The 22,572-nt window shown below is 47.6% G+C and overlaps 1 protein-coding gene across 2 annotated transcripts in view; it reads left to right on the plus strand.

The window, feature by feature from the left end:
* Positions 1–22,572, plus strand: part of LOC132808817 (transgelin-3-like) — a 91,189-nt gene that overhangs the window by 3,285 nt on the left and 65,332 nt on the right. Inside the window, exon 2 of one of the 2 annotated variants that reach the window (XM_060822258.1) lies at positions 1,173–1,491. In XM_060822258.1, the coding sequence (XP_060678241.1) occupies positions 1,294–1,491 (198 nt within the window). In that variant the 5' untranslated portion in view covers positions 1,173–1,293. The remainder of the gene's footprint in view (positions 1–1,172; positions 1,492–22,572) is intronic. The other variant, XM_060822259.1, reaches the window with a different exon arrangement.

Here is a 22,572-nt window from a genome sequence, read left to right on the forward strand (position 1 = left end):
TTGATGGGGGACAGTGTCGAGGAACATGTAAGGTTGTATCTAACCCTCAGGAGAGGTAGAGGATTGGAAAACTGCCAATGTAACACCTTTATTTGAAAAGGGAGAGACGAAAAATAACAGGTAGCTGTTATTATCTGTTATCGGTTAAATATCAGCGTCGATTTGAAAGGCTGATGGAGTCAAAAATGTCGCATTACCTAATAAAATTGAGCACAAGTCAGCGTTGCTTCATTAGGGGTATGGATGATAAATGTGCTGTAAATCTGCCAGGAATTACAAGCAGGATCGATAACGGAAAACTATTGGATCTAGTATGTTGGGATTTAGGAATTCTTTAAAAAGGTACTAGACATGAGGCGATTTATAACGAACAGAGAGACCTTGGAGTGCAGGTTCAAAGCTCCTTGAAAGTGGAGTCGCAGGTAGATAGGATAGTGAAGGCAGCGTTTGGTATGCTTTCCTTTATTGGTCAGAGTATTGAGTACAGGAGTTGGGAGGTCATGTTGCGGCTGTACAGGACATTGGTTAGGCCACTGTTGGAATATTGGGTGCAATTCTGGTCTCCTTCCTATCGGAAAGATGTTGTGAAACTTGAAAGGATTCAGAAAAGATTTACAAGGATGTTGCCAGGGTTGGAGGGTCTGAGCTACAGGGAGAGGCTGAACAGGCTGGGGCTGTTTTCCCTGGAGCGTCGGAGGCTGAGGGGTGACCTTATAGAGGTTTATAAAATCATGAGGGACATGGATAGGGTAAATAGACAAAGTCTTTTCCCCTGGGGTGGGGGAGTCCAGAACTAGAGGGGCATAGGTTTAGGGTGAGAGGGGAAAGATATAAAAGAGACCTAAGGGGCAACTTTTTCCCCCAGAGGGTGGTACGTGTATGGAATGAGCTGCCAGAGGAAGTGGTGGAGGCTGGTACAATTACAGCATTTAAGAGGCATCTGGATGGGGATATGAATAGGAAGGGTTTGGGGGGATATGGGCCGGGTGCTGGCAGGTGGGACTAGATTGGGTTGGGATATCTGGACGGGTTGGGCCGAAGGGTCTGTTTTCGGTGCTGTACGTCTCTGTGACTCTGAAAGAGTCCACCGTCAAATACTGTGGATGCTGGATATCTGAGACCCTCTGAAATATCTCTCTGACGAATGTGCCGTGTCTTTCCTCCCTTCCCAGCAGCCTCCGTTGCCTTGTCCCGAAGCCTCCAAGTGAGGCCCACTCGCCCAGGCTCCACTCGCCTTCCTTGCGGCCTTCCGCAGCTTCACACCCAGCCAGGCTTCGTCGCCAACAGGGAACGATGGCTAACCAGGGCCCCAAGTACGGATTCAGCCGACAGGTGCAGCAGAAGATCGACCAGAAGTACGACAGCGAGCTGGAGGAGCTGCTGGTCCGCTGGATCCTGATCCAGTGCGAGGGCGAGACTCCGGGCGGGAAAGAAATCCAGCGACCGGCGAGCGGCAAGTCCGGCTTCCACCAGTGGCTGAAGGACGGCTCGGTGAGTCGCTACGCCAACCCACCCCCCACCCCAGGGCAACTTACCCCCATCCGGACTCGGGAATGGGCGGTCGGGTCTCGAGAGAGGAAGGCGATGGTGGATTCGCGAAATTACTCCATAGGGTTCAGGGATGTGTACGTTAGGATGGATTGGCCATGCTAAATTACCCATAGTGTTCAGGGATGTGTGGGTTAGGGTGGATTGGCCATGCTAAATTACCCATAGTGCTCAGGGATGTGTAGGTTAGGGTGGATTGGCCATGCTAAATTACCCATAGTGCTCAGGGATGTGTAGGTTAGGGTGGATTGGCCATGCTAAATTACCCCATAGTGCTCAGGGATGTGTAGGTTAGGATGGATTGGCCATGCTAAATTACCCATAGTGTTCAGGGATGTCCAGGTTAGGGTGGATTGGCCATGCTAAATTACCCCATAGTGTTCAGGGATGTGTAGGTTAGGGTGGGTTGGCCATGCTAAATTACCCATAGTGTTCAGGGATGTGTAGGTTAGGGTGGATTGGCCATGCTAAATTACCCATAGTGCTCAGGGATGTGTAGGTTAGGGTGGATTGGCCATGCTAAATTAGCCCATAGTGTTCAGGGATGGGTAGGTTAGGGTGGATTGGCCATGATAAATTACCCATAGTGATCAGGGATGTGTAGGTGAGGGTGGATTGGCCATGCTAAATTACCCATAGTGTTCAGGGATGTGAAGGTTAGGGTGGATTGGCCATGATAAATTACCCATAGTGCTCAGGGATGTGTAGGTTAGGGTGGATTGGCCATGCTAAATTACCCCATAGTGTTCAGGGATGTGTAGGTTAGGGTGGATTGGCCATGCTAAATTACCCATAGTGTTCAGGGATGTGTAGGTTAGGGTGGATTGGCCATGCTAAATTACCCATAGTGTTCAGGGATGTGAAGGTTAGGGTGGATTGGCCATGCTAAATTACCCATAGTGCTCAGGGATGTGTAGGTTAGGGTGGATTGGCCATTCTAAATTACCCATAGTGCTCAGGGATGTGTAGGTTAGGGTGGATTGGCCATGCTGAATTACCCCATAGTATTCAGGGATGTGTAGGTTAGGGTGGATTGGCCATGCTAAATTACCCATAGTGTTCAGGGATGTGTAGGTTAGGGTGGATTGGCCATGCTAAATTACCCCATAGTGCTCAGGGATGTGCAGGTTAGGGTGGATAGGCCATGCTAAATTACCCCATAGTGTTCAGGGATGTGTAGGTTAGGGTGGATTGGCCATGGTAAATTACCTATAGTGTTCAGGGATGTGGAGGTTAGGGTGGATTGGCCATGATAAATTATCCCATAGTGTTCAGGGATGTGCAGGTTAGGGTGGATTGGCAATGCTAAATTATCCCATAGTGTTCAGGGATGTGCAGGTTAGGGTGGATTGGCCATTCTAAATTATCCCATAGTGTCCAGGGATGTGTAGGTTAGGGTGGATTGGCCATGCTAAATTACCCATAGTGTTCAGGGATGTGTAGGTTAGGGTGGATTGGCCATGCTAAATTACCCATAGTGTTCAGGGATGTGAAGGTTAGGGTGGATTGGCCATGATAAATTACCCATAGTGCTCAGGGATGTGTAGGTTAGGGTGGATTGGCCATGCTGAATTACCCCATAGTATTCACGGATGTGCAGGTTAGGGTGGATTGGCCATGCTAAATTACCCATAGTGTTCAGGGATGTGTAGGTTAGGGTGGATTGGCCATGGTAAATTACCTATAGTGTTCAGGGATGTGGAGGTTAGGGTGGATTGGCCATGCTAAATTATCCCATAGTGTTCAGGGATGTGCAGGTTAGGGTGGATTGGCAATGCTAAATTATCCCATAGTGTTCAGGGATGTGCAGGTTAGGGTGGATTGGCCATTCTAAATTATCCCATAGTGTCCAGGGATGTGTAGGTTAGGGTGGATTGGCCATGCTAAATTACCCATAGTGTTCAGGGATGTGTAGGTTAGGGTGGATTGGCCATGATAAATTACCCATAGTGTTCAGGGATGTGTAGGTTAGGGTGGATTGGCAATGCTAAATTACCCATAGTGCTCAGGGATGTGTAGGTTAGGGTGGATTGGCCATGCTGAATTACCCCATAGTATTCACGGATGTGCAGGTTAGGGTGGATTGGCCATGCTAAATGACCCATAGTGTTCAGGGATGTGCAGGTTAGGGTGGATTGGCCATGCTAAATTACCCATAGTGTTCAGGGATGTGCAGGTTAGGGTGGATTGGCCATGCTAAATTACCCATAGTGCGCAGGGATGTGTAGGTTAGGGTGGATTGGCCATGCTAAATTACCCCATTGTGTTCAGGGATGTGTAGGTTCGGGTGGATTGGCCATGCTAAATTACCCATAGTGTTCAGGGATGTGAAGGTTAGGGTGGATTGGCCATGCTAAATTACCCATAGTGCTCAGGGATGTGTAGGTTAGGGTGGATTGGCCATGCTAAATTACCCATAGTGCTCAGGGATGTGTAGGTTAGGGTGGATTGGCCATGCTGAATTTCCCCATAGTATTCAGGGATGTGTAGGCTAGGGTGGATTGGCCATGCTAAATTACCCATAGTGTTCAGGGATGTGTAGGTTAGGGTGGATTGGCCATGCTAAATTACCCCATAGTGCTCAGGGATGTGCAGGTTAGGGTGGATTGGCCATGCTAAATTATCCCATAGTGTTCAGGGATGTGCAGGTTAGGGTGGATTGGCAATGCTAAATTATCCCATAGTGCGCAGGGATGTGAAGGTTAGGGTGGATTGGCCATGCTAAATTGTCCCATAGTATCCAGGGATGTGTAGGTTAGGGTGGATTGGCCATGCTAAATTACCCATAGTGTTCAGGGGTGTGTAGGTTAGGGTGGATTGGCCATGATAAATTACCCATAGTGGTCAGGGATGTGTAGGTTAGGGTGGATTGGCCATGCTAAATTACCCATAGTGCTCAGGGATGTGTAGGTTCGGGTGGATTGGCCATGCTGAATTACCCCATAGTATTCACGGATGTGCAGGTTAGGGTGGATTGGCCATGCTAAATTAGCCATAGTGTTCAGGGATGTGCAGGTTAGGGTGGATTAGCCATGCTAAATTACCCGTAGTGCTCAGGGATGTGTAGGTTAGGGTGGATTGGCCATGCTAAATTACCCCATAGTGCTCAGGGATGTGTAGGTTAGGGTGGATTGGCCATGCTAAATTACCCATAGTGTTCAGGGATGTGTAGGTTAGGGTGGATTGGCCATGCTAAATTACCCATAGTGCTCAGGGATGTGTAGGTTAGGGTGGATTGGCCATGCTAAATTACCCATAGTGTTCAGGGATGTGTAGGTTAGGGTGGATTGGCCATGCTAAATTGCCCATAGTGTTCAGGGATGTGTAGGTTAGGGTGAATTGGCCATGCTGAATTACCCCATAGTATTCAGGGATGTGTAGGTTAGGGTGGATTGGCCATGCTAAATTACCCATCGTGCTCAGGGATGTGTAGGTTAGGGTGGATTGGCCATGCTAAATTACCCCATAGTGCGCAGGGATGTGCAGGTTAGGGTGGATTGGCCATGCTAAATTACCCCATAGTGTTCAGGGATGTGTAGGTTAGGGTGGATTGGCCATGGTAAATTACCTATAGTGTTCAGGGATGTGGAGGTTAGGGTGGATTGGCCATGCTAAATTATCCCATAGTGTTCAGGGATGTGTAGGTTAGGGTGGATTGGCAATGCTAAATTATCCCATAGTGTTCAGGGATGTGCAGGTTAGGGTGGATTGGCCATGCTAAATTACCCATAGTGTTCAGGGATGTGTAGGTTAGGGTGGATTGGCAATTCTAAATTACCCATAGTGCTCAGGGATGTGTAGGTTAGGGTGGATTGGCCATGCTAAATTACCCCATAGTGCTCAGGGATGTGTAGGTTAGGGTGGATTGGCCATGCTAAATTACCCCATAGTGTTCAGGGATGTGTAGGTTAGGGTGGATTGGCCATGCTAAATTACCCATAGTGTTCAGGGATGTGCAGGTTAGGGTGGATTGGCCATGCTAAATTACCCATAGTGTTCAGGGATGTGCAGGTTAGGGTGGATTGGCCGTGCTAAATTACCCCATAGTGTTCAGGGATGATGTGTTGGTTAGGGTGGATTGGCCATGCTAAATTACCCCATAGTGTTCAGGGATATGTAGGTTAGGGTGGATTGGACATGCTAAATTACCCATAGTGCTCAGGGATGTGTAGGTTAGGGTGGATTGGCCATGCTAAATTACGCCATAGTGTTCAGGGATGTGCAGGTTAGGGTGGATTGGCCGTGCTAAATTACCCCATAGTGTTCAGGGATGTGTTGGTTAGGGTGGATTGGCCATGCTAAATAACCCCATAGTGCTCAGGGATGTGTAGGTTAGGGTGGATTGGCCATGCTAAATTACCCCATAGTGTTCAGGGATATGTAGGTTAGGGTGGATTGGACATGCTAAATTACCCATAGTGTTCAGGGATGTGTAGGTTAGGGTGGATTGGCCATGCTAAATTACCCATAGTGTTCAGGGATGTGCAGGTTAGGGTGGATTGGCCATGGTAAATTACCCATAGTGTTCAGGGATGTGCAGGTTAGGGTGGATTGGCCGTGCTAAATTACCCCACAGTGTTCAGGGATGTGTAGTTTAGGGTGGATTGGCCATGCTAAATTACCCACAGTGCTCAGGGATGTGTAGGTTGGGTGGATTGGCCATGCTAAATTCCCCATAGTGTTCAGGGATGTGCAGGTTAGGGTGGATTGGACATGCAAAATTACCCCATGGTGTTCAGGGATGTGTAGGTTGGGTGGATTGGCCATGCTAAATTACCCATAGCGTTCAGGGATGTGTATTTTAGGGTGGATTGGCCATGCTCATTTACCCCATCGTGTTCAGGGATGTGTAGGTTAGGGTGGATTGGCCATGCTAAATTACCCATAGTGTTTCAGGAATGTGTAGGTTAGGGTGGATTGGCCATGCAAAATTACCCACAGTGATCAGGGATGTATAGGTTAGGGTGGATTGGCCATGCTAAATTACCCATAGTTTTCAAAGATGTGTAGGTGAGGGTGGATTGGCCAGGGTAAATTACCCATAGTGTTTAGGGATGTGTAGGTTAGGGTGGATTGGCCGTGCTAAATTACCCCATAGTGTACAGGGATGTGCAGGTTCGGGTGGATTGGCCATGCTAAATTACCCCATAGTGTTCAGGGATGTGCATGTTAGGGTGGATTGGCCATGCTAAATTACCCCATAGTGTTCAGGGATGTGTAGGTTAGGGCGGTTTGGCCATGCTAAATTACCCATAGCGTTCAGGGATGTGTATGTTAGGGTGGATTGGCCATGCTCATTTACCCCATCGTGTTCAGGGATGTGTAGGTTAGGGTGGATTGGCCATGCTAAATTACCCATAGTGTTTCAGGGATGTGTAGGTTAGGGTGGATTGGCCATGCAAAATTACCCACAGTGATCAGGGATGTATAGGTTAGGGTGGATTGGCCATGCTAAATTACCCCATAGTGTTCAGGGATGTGTAGGTTAGGGTGGATTGGCCTTGCTAAATTATCCCATAGTGCTCAGGGATGTGTAGGTTAGGGTGGATTGGCCATGCTAAATTACCCCATAGTGTTCAGGGATGTGTAGGTTAGGGTGGATTGGCCATGAAAATTACCCCATAGTGTTCAGGGATGTGTAGGTTAGGGTGGATTGGCCTTGCTAAATTACCCCATAGTGCTCAGGGATGTGTAGGTTAGGTGGATTGGCCATGCTAAATTACCCATAGTGTTCAGGGATGTGTAGGTTAGGGTGGATTGGCCATGCTAAATTACCCCAAAGTGTTCAGGGATGTGTAGGTTAGGGTGGATTGGCCATGTAAATTACCCCATAGCGTTCAGGGATGTGTAGGTTAGGGTGGATTGGCCATGCTAAATTACCCGATAGTGTTCAGGGATGTATGGGTTAGGGTGGATTGGCCTGGCTAAATTACAACATAGTGCTCAGAGATGTGTAGGTTCGTGTGGATTGGCCATGCTAAATTACCCCATAGTGTTCAGGGATGTGTAGGTTAGGGTGGATTGGCCATGCTAAATTACCCCATAGTGTTCAGGGATGTGTAGGTTAGGGTGGATTGGCCATGCTAAATTACCCCATAGTGTTCAGGGATGTGTAGGTTAGGGTGGTTGGCCATGCTAAATTACCCCATAGTGTTCAGGGATGTATGGGTTCGGGTGGATTGGCCATGCTAAATTACCCATAGTGCTCAGGGATGTGTAGGTTAGGGTGGATTGGCCATGCTAAATTACCCCATGGTGTTCAGGGATGTGTAGGTTAGGGTGGATTTGCCATGTAAATTACCCCATAGTGTTCAGGGATGTGTAGGTTAGGGTGGGTGGCCATGCTAAATTACCCCATAGTGTTCAGGGATGTGCAGGTTAGGGTGGATTGGCCATGCTAAATTACCCATAGTGTTCAGGGATGTGAAGGTGAGGGTGGATAGGCCATGCTAAATTACCCATAGTGTTCAGGGATGTGTAGGTTAGGGTGGGTTGGCCATGCTAAATTACCCATAGTGTTCAGGGATGTGCAGGTTCGGGTGGATTGGCCATGCTAAATTACCCATAGTGGTCAGGGATGTGTAGGTTAGGGTGGATTGGCCATGCTAAATTACCCATAGTGTTCAGGGATGTGTAGGTTAGGGTGGATTGGCCATGCTAAATTAGCCCATAGTGTTCAGGGATGTGTAGGTTAGGGTGGATTGGCCATGCTAAATTACCCATAGTGTTCAGGGATGTGTAGGTTAGGGTGGAATCGCCTTGCTAAATTACCCATAGTGCTCAGGGATGTGTAGGTTAGGGTGGATTGGCCTTGCTAAATTACCCCATAGTGCTCAGGGATGTGTAGGTTAGGGTGGATTGGCCTTGCTAAATTACCCATAGTGCTCAGGGATGTGCAGGTTAGGGTGGATTGGCCATGCTAAATTACCCCATAGTGTTCAGGGATGTGCAGGTTAGGGTGGATTGGCCATGCTAAATTACCCCATAGCGTACAGGGATGTGCAGGTTAGGGTGGATTCGCCATGCTAAATTACGCATAGTGCTCGGGGATGTGCAGGTTAGGGTGGATTGGCCATGCTAAATTACCCCGTAGTGTTCAGCGATGTGTAGTTTAGGGTGGATTGGCCATGCTAAATTACCCCATAGTGTTCAGGGATGTGTAGGTTAGGGTGGATTGGCCATGCTAAATTACCCCATAGTGTTCAGGGATGTGTAGGTTAGGGTGGATTGGCCATGCTAAATTACCCCATAGTGTTCAGGGAAGTGCAGGTAGGGTGGATTGGCCATGCTCAATTACCCCATAGTGTTCAGGGATGTGTAGGTTAGGGTCGATGGGCCATGCTAAATTACCCATAGTGCTCTGGGATGTGCAGGTTAGGGTGGTATGGCCATGCAAAATTTCCCATAGTGTTCAGGGACGTGTAGGTTAGGGTGGATTGGCCATGCTAAATTACCCCATAGTGTTCAGGGAAGTGCAGTTTAGGGTGGATTGGCCATGCTAAATTACCCATAGTGTTCAGGGATGTGTTGGTGAGAGTGGATTGGCCAGGGTAAATTACCCCATATTGTTCAGGGATGTGCAGGTTAGGGTGGATTGGCCATGCTAAATTACCCATAGTGTTCAGGGATGTGTAGGTTAGGGTGGATTGGCCATGCTAAATTACCCATAGTGTTCAGGGATGTGTTGGTGAGGGTGGATTGGCCAGGGTAAATTACCCATAGTTTTCAGGGATGTGTAGGTTAGGGTGGATTGGCCGTGCTAAATTACCCCATAGTGTACAGGGATGTGCAGGTTCGGGTGGATTGGCCATGCAAAATTACCCATAGTGTTCAGGGAAGTGTAGGTTAGGGTGGATTGGCAATGCTAAATTACCCATAGTGTTCAGGGATGTGTAGGTTAGGGTGGATTGGCCATGCTAAATTACCCCATAGTGTTCAGGGATGTGCAGGTTAGGGTGGATTGGCCATGCTAAATTACCCATAGTGTTCAGGGATGTGCAGGTTAGGGTGGATTGGCCATGCTAAATTACCCATAGTGTTCAGGGATGTGTAGGTTAGGGTGGATTGGCCATGCTAAATTATCCATAGTGTACAGGGATGTGCAGGTTCGGGTGGATTGGCCATGCTAAATTACCCATAGTGTGCAGGGATGTGTAGGTTAGGGTGGATTGGCCATGCAAAATTACCCATAGTGTTCAGGGATGTGTAGGTTAGGGTGTATTGGCCATGCTAAATTACCCCATAGTGTACAGGGATGTGCAGGTTAGGGTGGATTAGCCATGCTAAATTACCCATAGTGTTCAGGAAGTGCAGGTTAGGGAGGATTGGCCATGCTCAATTACCCCATAGTGTTCAGGGATGTGTAGGTTAGGGTGGATTGGCCATGCTAAATTACCCATAGTGCTCAGGGATGTGTAGGTTACAGTGGATTGGCCATGCTAAATTACCCCATAGTGTTCAGGGATGTATGGGTTAGGGTGGATTGGCCATGCTAAATTACCCCATCGTGTTCAGGGATGTGTAGGTTCGGGTGGATTGGCCATGCTAAATTACCCCATAGTGTTCAGGGATGTGTAGGTTAGGGTGGGTTGGCCATGCTAAATTACCCCATAGTGTTCAGGGATGTATGGGTTTGGGTGGATTGGCCATGCTAAATTACCCATAGTGCGCAGGGATGTGTAGGTTAGGGTGGATTGGCCATGCTAAATTACCCCATAGTGTTCAGGGATGTGTAGGTTAGGGTGGATTGGCCATGTAAATTACCCCATAGTGTTCAGGGATGTGTAGGTTAGGGTGGGTGGCCATGCTAAATTACCCCATGGTGTTCAGGGATGTGCAGGTTAGGGTGGATTGGACATGCTAAATTACCCATAGTGTTCAGGGATGTGAAGGTGAGGGTGGATTGGCCATGCTAAATTACCCCATAGTGTTCAGGGATGTGTAGGTTAGGGTGGATTGGCCATGCTAAATTACCCCATAGTGTTCAGGGATGTGTAGGTTAGGGTGGATTGGCCATGCTAAATTACCCCATAGTGCTCAGGGATGGGTAGGTTAGGGTGGATTGGCCATGCTAAATTACCCGATAGTGTTCAGCGATGTATGGGATAGGGTGGATTGGCGAGGCTAAATTACAACATAGTGCTCAGCGATGTGCAGGTTAGTGTGGATTGGCCATGCTAAATTACCCCATAGTGCTCAGGGATGTGTAGGTTAGGGTGGATTGGCCATGCTAAATTACCCCATAGTGTTCAGGGATGTAGGTTAGGGTGGATTGGCCATGCTAAATTACCCCATAGTGTTCAGGGATGTGTAGGTTAGGGTGGTTGGCCATGCTAAATTACCCATAGTGCTCAGGGATGTGTAGGTTAGGGTGGATTGGCCATGCTAAATTACCCCATAGTGTTCAGGGATGTGTAGGTTAGGGTGGATTGGACATGCTAAATTACACATAGTGTTCAGGGATGTGAAGGTGAGGGTGGATAGGCCATGCTAAATTCCCCATAGTGTTCAGGGATGTGTAGGTTAGGGTGGATTGGCCATGCTAAATTACCCACAGTGTTCAGGGATGTGCAGGTTAGGGTGGATTGGCCATGCTAAATTACCCATAGTGGTCAGGGATGTGTAGGTTAGGGTGGATTGGCCATGCTAAATTACCCCATAGTGTTCAGGGATGTGCAGGTTAGGGTGGATTGGCCATGCTAAATTACCCATAGTGCTCAGGGATGTGCAGGTTAGGGTGGATTGGCCATGCTAAATTACCCATAGTGTTCAATGATGTGTAGGTTAGGGTGGATTGGCCATGCTAAATTACCCATAGTGTACAGGGATGTGCAGGTTCGGGTGGATTGGCCATGCTAAATTACCCATAGTGTTCAGGGATGTGTAGGTTAGGGTGGATTGGCCATGCAAAATTACCCATAGTGTTCAGGGATGTGTAGGTTAGGGTGGATTGGCCATGCTAAATTACCCCATAGTGTACAGGGATGTGCAGGTTAGGGTGGATTAGCCATGCTAAATTACCCATAGTGTTCAGGGAAGTGCAGGTTAGGGAGGATTGGCCATGCTCAATTACCCCATAGTGCTCAGGGATGTGTAGGTTACAGTGGATTGGCCATGCTAAATTACCCCATAGTGTTCAGGGATGTATGGGTTAGGGTGGATTGGCCATGCTAAATTACCCCATTGTGTTCAGGGATGTGTAGGTTAGGGTGGATTGGCCATGCTAAATTACCCCATAGTGTTCAGGGATGTGGAGGTTAGGGTGGGTTGACCATGCTAAATTACCCCATAGTGTTCGGGGATGTATGGGTTTGGGTGGATTGGCCATGCTAAATTACCCATAGTGCGCAGGGATGTGTAGGTTAGGGTGGATTGGCCATGCTAAATTACCCCATAGTGTTCAGGGATGTGTAGGTTAGGGTGGATTGGCCATGTAAATTACCCCATAGTGTTCAGGGATGTGCAGGTTAGGGTGGATTGGACATGCTAAATTACCCATAGTGTTCAGGGATGTGAAGGTGAGGGTGGATAGGCCATGCTAAATTACCCATAGTGCTCAGGGATGTGTAGGTTAGGGTGAATTGGCCATGCTAAATTACCCATAGTGTTCAGGGAGGTGTAGGTTAGGGTGGATTGGCCTTGCTAAATTACCCATAGTGCTCAGGGATGTGTAGGTTAGGGTGGATTGGCCTTGCAAAATTACCCCATAGTGTTCAGGGATGTGTAGGTTAGGTGGATTGGCCATGCTAAATTACCCCATAGTGTTCAGGGATGTGTAGGTTAGGGTGGATTGGCCAAGTAAATTACCCCATAGTGTTCCGGGATGTGTAGGTTAGGGTGGATTGGCCATGCTAAATTACCCCATACTGCTCAGGGATGTGTAGGTTAGGGTGGATTGGCCATGCTAAATTACCCGATAGTGTTCAGCGATGTATGGGTTAGGGTGGATTGGCGAGGCTAAATTACAACATAGTGCTCAGGGATGTGTAGGTTAGTGTGGATTGGCGATGCTAAATTACCCCATAGTGCTCAGGGATGTGTAGGTTAGGGTGGATTGGCCATGCTAAATTACCCCATAGTGTTCAGGGATGTGAAGGTTAGGGTGGATAGGCCATGCTAAATTACCCATAGTGCTCAGGGATGTGTAGGTTAGGGTGAATTGGCCATGCTAAATTACCCATAGTGTTCAGGGAGGTGTAGGTTAGGGTGGATTGGCCATGCTAAATTACCCATAGTGCTCAGGGATGAGCAGGTTAGGGTGGATTGGCCATGCTAAATTACCCCATAGTGTTCAGGGATGTGTAGGTTAGGTGGATTGGCCATGCTAAATTACCCCATAGTGTTCAGGGATGTGTAGGTTAGGGTGGATTGGCCATGTAAATTACCCCATAGTGTTCCGGGATGTGTAGGTTAGGGTGGATTGGCCATGCTAAATTACCCCATAGTGCTCAGGGATGTGTAGGTTAGGGTGGATTGGCCATGCTAAATTACCCGATAGTGTTCAGCGATGTATGGGTTAGGGTGGATTGGCGAGGCTAAATTACAACATAGTGCTCAGGGATGTGTAGGTTAGTGTGGATTGGCCATGCTAAATTACCCCATAGTGCTCAGGGATGTGTAGGTTAGGGTGGATTGGCCATGCTAAATTACCCCATAGTGTTCAGGGATGTGTAGGTTAGGGGGTGGATTGGCCATGCTAAATTACCCCGTCGTGTTCAGGGATGTGTAGGTTAGGGTTGGTTGGCCATGCTAAATTACCCCATAGTGTTCAGGGATGTTTGGGTTCGGGGGATTGGCCATGCTAAATTACCCATAGTGCTCAGGGATGTGTAGGTTAGGGTGGATTGGGCCATGCTAAATTACCCCATAGTGTTCAGGGATGTGTAGTTTAGGGTGGATTGGACATGCAAAATTACCCATAGTGTTCAGGGATGTGAAGGTGAGGGTGGATAGGCCATGCTAAAATTACCCATAGTGTTCAGGGATGTGTAGGTTAGGGTGGTTGGCCATGCTAAATTACCCACAGTGTTCAGGGATGTGCAGGTTCGGGTGGATTGGCCATGCTAAATTACCCATAGTGTTCAGGATGTGTAGGTTAGGGTGGATTGGCCATGCTAAATTTCCACAGTGTTCAGGGATGTGTAGGTTAGGGTGGAATCGCCTTGCTAAATTACCCATAGTGCACAGGGATGTGTAGGTTAGGGTGGATTGGCCTTGCTAAATTACCCATAGTGCTCAGGGATGTGCAGTTAGGGTGGATTGGCCTTTCTAAATTACCCCATAGTGCTCAGGTATGTGTAGGTTAGGGTGGATTGGCCTTGCAAATTACCCATAGTGCTCAGGGATGTGCAGGTTAGGGTGGATTGGCCTGCTAAATTACCCCATAGTGTTCAGGGATGTGCAGGTTAGGGTGGATTGGCCATGCTAAATTATCCCGTAGTGTACAGGGATGTGCAGGTTAGGTGGATTCGCCATGCTAAATTACGCATAGTGCTCAGGGATGTGTAGGTTAGGGTGGATTGGCCATGCTAAATTACCCCGTAGTGTTCAGCGATGTGTAGTTTAGGGTGGATTGGCCGTGCTAAATTACCCCATAGTGTTCAGGGATGTGTAGGTTAGGGTGGATTGGCCATGCTAAATTACCCCATAGTGTTCAGGGATGTGTAGGTTAGGGTGGATTGGCCATGCTAAATTACCCCATAGTGTTCAGGAAGTGCAGGTTAGGGTGGATTGGCCATGCTCAATTACCCATAGTGTTCAGGGATGTGTAGGTTAGGGTGGATTGACCATGCTAAATTACCCATAGTGCTCTGGGATGTGCAGGTTAGGGTGGTATGGCCATGCAAAATTTCCCATGGTGTTCAGGGATGTGATGGTTAGGGTGGATTGGCCATGCTAAATTACCCCATAGTGTTCAGGGATATGTAGGTTAGGGTGTATTGGCCATGCTAAATTACCCCATAGTGTTCAGGGAAGTGCAGGTTATGGTGGATTGGCCATGCTAAATTACCCATAGTGTTCAGGGATGTGTAGGTTAGGGTGGATTGGCCATGCTAATTTACCCATAGTGTTCAGGGATGTGTAGGTTAGGGTGGATTCGCCATGCTAAATTACCCCATAGTGTTCAGAGATGTGTAGGTTAGGGTGGCTTGGCCATGCTAAATTACCCCATAGTGTTCAGGGATGTGTAGGTTAGGGTGGATTGGCCTTGCTAAATTACCCATAGTGTTCAAAGATGTGAAGGTGAGGGTGGATTGGCCAGGGTAAATTACCCCATAGTGCTCAGGGATGTGCAGGTTAGGGTTGATTGGCCATGGTAAATTCCCTATAGTGTTCAGGGATGTGCAGGTTAGGGTGGATTGGCAATGCTAAATTACCCATAGTGTTCAGGGATGTGCAGTTAGGGTGGATTGGCCATTCTAAATTATCCCATAGTGTCCAGGGATGTGTAGGTTAGGGTAGATTGGCCATGCAAAATTACCCATAGTGTTCAGGGATGTGTAGGTTAGGGTGGATTGGCCATGCAAAAATACCCATAGTGTACAGGGATGTGCAGGTTAGGGTGGATTGGCCATGCTAAATTACCCATAGTGTACAGTGTTGTGCTGGTTAGGGTGGATTGGCCATGCTAAATTACCCCATAGTGTACTGGGATGTGTAGGTTAGGGTGGATTGGCCTGCTAAATTACCCATAGTGTTCAGGATGTGTAGGTTAGGGTGGATTGGCCATGCTAAAATACCCCATAGTGTTCAGGAATGTGCAGGTTATGGTGGATTGGCCATGCTAAATTACCCATAGTGTTCAGGGATGTGTAGGTTAGGGTGGATTGGCCATGCTAAATTACCCATAGTGTTCAGGGATGTGTAGGTTAGGGTGGATTCGCCATGCTAAATTACCCCATAGTGTTCAGAGATGTGTAGGTTAGGGTGGCTTGGCCATGCTAAATTACCCCATAGTGTTCAGGGATGTGTAGGTTAGGGTTGATTGGCCTTGCTAAATTACCCATAGTGTTCAAAGATGTGAAGGTGAGGGTGGATTGGCCAGGGTAAATTACCCCATAGTGCTCAGGGATGTGCAGGTTAGGGTTGATTGGCCATGGTAAATTCCCTATAGTGTTCAGGGATGTGCAGGTTAGGGTGGATTGGCAATGCTAAATTATCCCATAGTGTTCAGGGATGTGCAGGTTAGGGTGATTGGCCATTCTAAATTACCCCATAGTGTTCAGGATGTGTAGGTTAGGGTAGATTGGCCATGCAAAATTACCCATAGTGTTCAGGGATGTGTAGGTTAGGGGATTGGCCATGCTAAAATACCCATAGTGTACAGGGATGTGCAGTTAGGGTGGATTGGCCATGCTAAATTACCCATAGTGTACAGTGTTGTGCTGGTTAGGGTGGATTGGCCTTGCTAAATTACCCATAGTGTTCAGGGATGTGTAGGTTAGGGTGGATTGGCCATGCAAAATTACCCATAGTGTTCAGGGATGAGTAGGTTCGGGTGGATTGGCCATGCTAAATTACCCATAGTGTTCAGGGATGTACATAGAACATAGAACATAGAAGGATACAGCGCAGTACAGGCCTTCGGCCCTCGATGTGCGCCGACCGAGTCCTACCTAACCTATACTAGCCCAATAACTTCCAAATGCCTATCCAATGCCCCGCTTAAATGAACATAAAGAAGGAGAGTTCACCACTGATACGGCAGGGCATTCCATGAAAATTACCCCATAGTGTTCAGGGATGTGTAGGTTAGGGTGGATTGGCCATGCTAAATTACCCCATAGTGTTCAGGGATGTGTAGGTTAGGGTGGATTGGCCATGCTAAATTACCCATATTGTTCAGGGATGTAGGTTAGGGTGGATTGGCCATGAAAATTACCCCATAGTGTTCAGGATGTGTAGGTTAGGGTGGATTGGCCATGCTAAATTACCCATAGTGTTCAGGGATGTGTAGGTTACGGTGGATTGGCCATGCTAAATTACCCCATAGTGTACAGGGATGTGTAGGTAGGGTGGATTGGCCATGCTAAATTACCCCATAGTGTTCAGGGATGTAGGTTAGGGTGGATTGGCCATGCTAAATTACCCATAGTGTCAGGGATGTGTAGGTTAGGGTGGATTGGCCATGCTAAATTACCCCATAGTGTTCAGGATGTGTAGTTTAGGGTGGATTGGCCATGCTAAATTACCCATAGTGTTCAGGGATGTGTAGGTTAGGGGTGATTGGCCATGCTAAATTACCCCATAGTGTTCAGGGATGTGTAGGTTAGGGTAGATTGGCCATGCTAAATACCCCATAGTGTTCAGGGAAGTGCAGGTAGGGTGGATTGGCCATGCTCAATTACCCCATAGTGTTCAGGGATGTGTAGGTTAGGGTGGATTGGCCATGCTAAATTACCCATAGTGTTCAAAGATGTGAAGGTGAGGGTGGATTGGCCAGGGTAAATTACCCCATAGTGCTCAGGGATGTGCAGGTTAGGGTGATTGGCCATGGTAAATTACCTATAGTGTTCAGGGATGTGCAGGTTAGGGTGGATTGGCAATGCTAAATTATCCCATAGTGTTCAGGGATGTGCAGGTTAGGGTGGATTGGCCATTCTAAATTATCCCATAGTGTCCAGGGATGTGTAGGTTAGGGTAGATTGGACATGCTAAATTACCCATAGTGTTCAGGGATGTGTAGGTGAGGGTGGATAGGCCATGCTAAATAACCCATAGTGCTCAGGGATGTGTAGGTTAGGGTGAATTGGCCATGCAAAATTACCCATAGTGTTCAGGGATGTGTAGGTTAGGGTGGATTGGCCATGCTAAATTACCCCATAGTGTTCAGGGATGTGTAGGTTAGGGTGGATTGGCCATGCTAAATTACCCATAGTGTTCAGGGATGTGCATGTTAGGGTGGATTGGCCATGCTAATTTACCCCATCGTGTTCAGGGATGTGCAGGTTAGGGTGGATTGGCCATGCTAAATTACCCATAGTGTTTCAGGATGTGTAGGTTAGGGTGGATTGGCCATGCAAAATTACCCACAGTGATCAGGGATGTATAGGTTAGGGTGGATTGGCCATGCTAAATTACCCCATAGTGTTCAGGGATGTGTAGGTTAGGGTGGATTGGCCATGATAAATTACCCCATAGTGTTCAGGGATGTGTAGGTTAGGGTGGATTAGCCATGCTAAATTACCCATAGTTTTCAAAGATGTGTAGGTGAGGGTGGATTGGCCATGTAAATTACCCATAGTGTTCAGGGATGTGTAGGTTAGGGTGGATTGGCCGTGCTAAATTACCCCATAGTGTACAGGGATGTGCAGGTTCGGGTGGATTGGCCATGCTAAATTACCCATAGTGTTCAGGGATGTGTAGGTTAGGGTGGATTGGCCATGCTAAATTACCCATAGTGTTCAGGGATGTGCAGGTTAGGGTGGATTGGCCATGCTAAATTACCCCATAGTGTACAGGGATGTGCAGGTTAGGGTGGATTGGCCATGCTGAATTACCCATAGTGCTCAGGGATGTGCAGGTTAGGGTGGATTGGCCATGCTAAATTACCCCATAGTGTTGAGGGATGTCAAGGTTAGGGTGGATTGGCCATGCTAAATTACCCCATAGTGTTCAGGGAAGTGCAGGTTAGGGAGGATTGGCCATGCTAAATTACCCATAGTGTTCAGGGATGTGCAGGTTAGGGTGGATTGGCCATGCTAAATTACCCATAGTGTTCAGGGATGTGCAGGTTAGGGTGGATTGGCCATGCTAAATTACCCATAGTGTTCAGGGATGTGTAGGTTAGGGTGGATTGGCCATGCTAAATTACCCATAGTTTCAGGGATGTGTAGGTTAGGGTGGATTGGCCATGCTAAATTACCCATAGTGTTCAGGGATGTGTAGGTTAGGGTGGATTGGCCATGCTAAATTACCCCATAGTGTTCAGGATGTGCAGGTTAGGGTGGATTGGCCATGCTAAATTACCCATAGTGTTCAGGGATGTGTAGGTTAGGGTGGATTGGCCATGCTAAATTACCCATAGTGTTCAGGGATGTGTAGGTTAGGGTGGATTGGCCATGCTAAATTACCCATAGTGTTCAGGGATGTGCAGGTTAGGGTGGATTGGCCATGCTAAATTACCCATAGTGCTCAGGGATGTGCAGGTTAGGGTGGATTGGCCATGCTAAATTACCCCATAGTGTTCAGGGATGTGTAGGTTAGGGTGGATTGGCCATGCTAAATTACCCCATAGTGTTCAGGGATGTGCAGGTTAGGGTGGATTGGCCATGCTAAATTACCCCATAGTGTTCAGGGATGTGTAGGTTAGGGTGGATTGGCCATGCTAAATTACCCATAGTGTTCAGGGATGTGCAGGTTAGGGGTGGATTGGCCATGCTAAATTACCCATAGTGCTCAGGGATGTGTAGTTAGGGTGGATTGGCCATGCTAAATTACCCATAGTGTTCAGGGATGTGTAGGTTAGGGTGGATTGGCCATGCTAAATTACCCATAGTGCTCAGGGATGTGTAGGTTAGGGTGGATTGGCCATGCTAAATTACCCATAGTGTTCAGGGATGTGCAGGTTAGGGTGGATTGGCCATGCTAAATTACCCATAGTGCTCAGGGATGTGTAGGTTAGGGTGGATTGGCCATGCTAAATTACCCCATAGTGTTCAGGGATGTGTAGGTTAGGGTGGATTGGCCATGCTAAATTACCCATAGTGTTTAGGGATGTGTAGGTTAGGGTGGATTGGCCATGCTAAATTACCATAGTGTTCAGGGATGTGTAGGTTTGGGTGGATTGGCCTTGCTAAATTACCCATAGTGTTCAGGGATGTGTAGGTTAGGGTGGATTGGCCATGCTAAATTACCCATAGTGTTCAGGGATGTGTAGGTTAGGGTGGATTGGCCATGCTAAATTACCCCATAGTGTTCAGGGATGTGTAGGTTAGGGTGGATTGGCCATGCTAAATTACCCCATAGTGTTCAGGGATGTGGGTTAGGGTGGATTGGCCATGCTAAATTACCCATAGTGTTCAGGGATGTGTAGGTTAGGGTGGATTGGCCATGCTAAATTACCCATAGTGTTCAGGGATGTGTAGGTTAGGGTGGATTGGCCATGCTAAATTACCCATAGTGTTCAGGGATGTGTAGGTTAGGGTGGATTGGCCATGCTAAATTACCCATAGTGTTCAGGGATGTGTAGGTTAGGGTGGATTGGGCCATGCTAAATTACCCATAGTGTTCAGGGATGTGCAGGTTAGGGTGGATTGGCCATGCTAAATTACCCATAGTGTTCAGGGATGTGCAGGTTAGGGTGGATTGGCCATGCTAAATTACCCCATAGTGTTCAGGGATGTGTAGGTTAGGGTGGATTGGCCATGCTAAATTACCCATAGTGTTCAGGGATGTGTAGGTTAGGGTGGATTGGCCATGCTAAATTACCCATAGTGTTCAGGGATGTGTAGGTTAGGGTGGATTGGCCATGCTAAATTACCCATAGTGTTCAGGGATGTGTAGGTTAGGGTGGATTGGCCATGCTAAATTACCCATAGTGTTCAGGGATGTGTAGGTTAGGGTGGATTGGCCATGCTAAATTACCCATAGTGTTCAGGGATGTGTAGGTTAGGGTGGATTGGCCATGCTAAATTACCCATAGTGTTCAGGGATGTGTAGGTTGGTGGATTGGCCATGCTAATTACCCATAGTGTTCAGGGATGTGTAGGTTAGGGTGGATTGGCCATGCTAAATTACCCATAGTGTTCAGGGATGTGTAGGTTAGGGTGGATTGGCCATGCTAAATTACCCATAGTGTTCAGGGATGTGTAGGTTAGGGTGGATTGGCCATGCTAAATTACCCATAGTGTCAGGGATGTGTAGGTTAGGGTGGATTGGCCATGCTAAATTACCCATAGTGCTCAGGGATGTGTAGGTTAGGGTGGATTGGCCATGCTAAATTACCCATAGTGTTCAGGGATGTGTAGGTTAGGGTGGATTGGCCATGCTAAATTACCCATAGTGTTCAGGGATGTGTAGGTTAGGGTGGATTGGCCATGCTAAATTACCCATAGTGTTCAGGGATGTGCAGGTTAGGGTGGATTGGCCATGCTAATTTACCCATAGTGTTCAGGGATGTGCAGGTTTAGGGTGGATTGGCCATGCTAAATTACCCATAGTGTTCGGGATGTGCAGGTTAGGGTGGATTGGCCATGCTAAATTACCCATAGTGTTCAGGGATGTGTAGGTTAGGGTGGATTGGCCATGCTAAATTACCCATAGTGTTCAGGGATGTGTAGGTTAGGGTGGATTGGCCATGCTAAATTACCCATAGTGTTCAGGGATGTGTAGGTTAGGGTGATTGGCCATGCTAAATTACCCATAGTGTTCAGGGATGTGTAGGTTAGGGTGGATTGGCCATGCTAAATTACCCCATAGTGTTCAGGGATGTGTAGGTTAGGGTGGATTGGCCATGCTAAATTACCCATAGTGTTCAGGGATGTGCAGGTTAGGGTGGATTGGCCATGCTAAATTACCCATAGTGTTCAGGGATGTGCAGGTTAGGGTGGATTGGCCATGCTAAATTACCCATAGTGCTCAGGGATGTGTAGGTTAGGGTGGATTGGCCATGCTAAATTACCCCATAGTGCTCAGGGATGTGTAGGTTAGGGTGGATTGGCCATGCTAAATTACCCATAGTGTTCAGGGATGTGTAGGTTAGGGTGGATTGGCCATGCTAAATTACCCATAGTGTTCAGGGATGTGTAGGTTAGGGTGGATTGGCCATGCTAAATTACCCATAGTGTTCAGGATGTGTAGGTTAGGGTGGATTGGCCATGCTAAATTACCCATAGTGTTCAGGGATGTGTAGGTTAGGGTGGATTGGCCATGCTAAATTACCCATAGTGTTCAGGGATGTGTAGGTTAGGGTGGATTGGCCATGCTAAATTACCCATAGTGTTCAGGGATGTGTAGGTTAGGGTGGATTGGCCATGCTAAATTACCCATAGTGTTCAGGGATGTGCAGGTTAGGGTGGATTGGCCATGCTAAATTACCCATAGTGTTCAGGATGTGTAGGTTAGGGTGGATTGGCCATGCTAAATTACCCATAGTGTTCAGGGATGTGTAGGTTAGGGTGGATTGGCCATGCTAAATTACCCCATAGTGTTCAGGGATGTGCAGGTTAGGGTGGATTGGCCATGCTAAATTACCCATAGTGTTCAGGGATGTGCAGGTTAGGGTGGATTGGCCATGCTAAATTACCCATAGTGTTCAGGGATGTGTAGGTTAGGGTGGGATTGGCCATGCTAAATTACCCATAGTGCTCAGGGATGTGCAGGTTAGGGTGGATTGGCCATGCTAAATTACCCCATAGTGTTCAGGGATGTGTAGGTTAGGGTGGATTGGCCATGCTAAATTACCCATAGTGTTCAGGGATGTGAGGTTAGGGTGGATTGGCCATGCTAAATTACCCATAGTGTTCAGGGATGTGCAGGTTAGGGTGGATTGGCCATGCTAAATTACCCATAGTGTTCAGGGATGTGCAGGTTAGGGTGGATTGGCCATGCTAAATTACCCATAGTGTTCAGGGATGTGTAGGTTAGGGTGGATTGGCCATGCTAAATTACCCCATAGTGTTCAGGGATGTGTAGGTTAGGGTGGATTGGCCATGCTAAATTACCCATAGTGTTCAGGGATGTGTAGGTTAGGTGGATTGGCCATGCTAAATTACCCCATAGTGCTCAGGGATGTGTAGGTTAGGGTGGATTGGCCATGCTAAATTACCCATAGTGTTCAGGGATGTGCAGGTTAGGGTGGATTGGCCATGCTAAATTACCCATAGTGTTCAGGGATGTGTTGGTTAGGGTGGATTGGCCATGCTAAATTACCCATAGTGTTCAGGGATGTGTAGGTTAGGGTGGTTGGCCATGCTAAATTACCCCATAGTGTTCAGGGATGTGTAGGTTAGGGTGGATTGGCCATGCTAAATTACCCATAGTGTTCAGGGATGTGTAGGTTAGGGTGGATTGGCCATGCTAAAT

Source organism: Hemiscyllium ocellatum, assembly GCF_020745735.1.
Source record: "Hemiscyllium ocellatum isolate sHemOce1 chromosome 40 unlocalized genomic scaffold, sHemOce1.pat.X.cur. SUPER_40_unloc_10, whole genome shotgun sequence".
Taxonomy (NCBI): Eukaryota; Metazoa; Chordata; class Chondrichthyes; order Orectolobiformes; family Hemiscylliidae; genus Hemiscyllium; species Hemiscyllium ocellatum.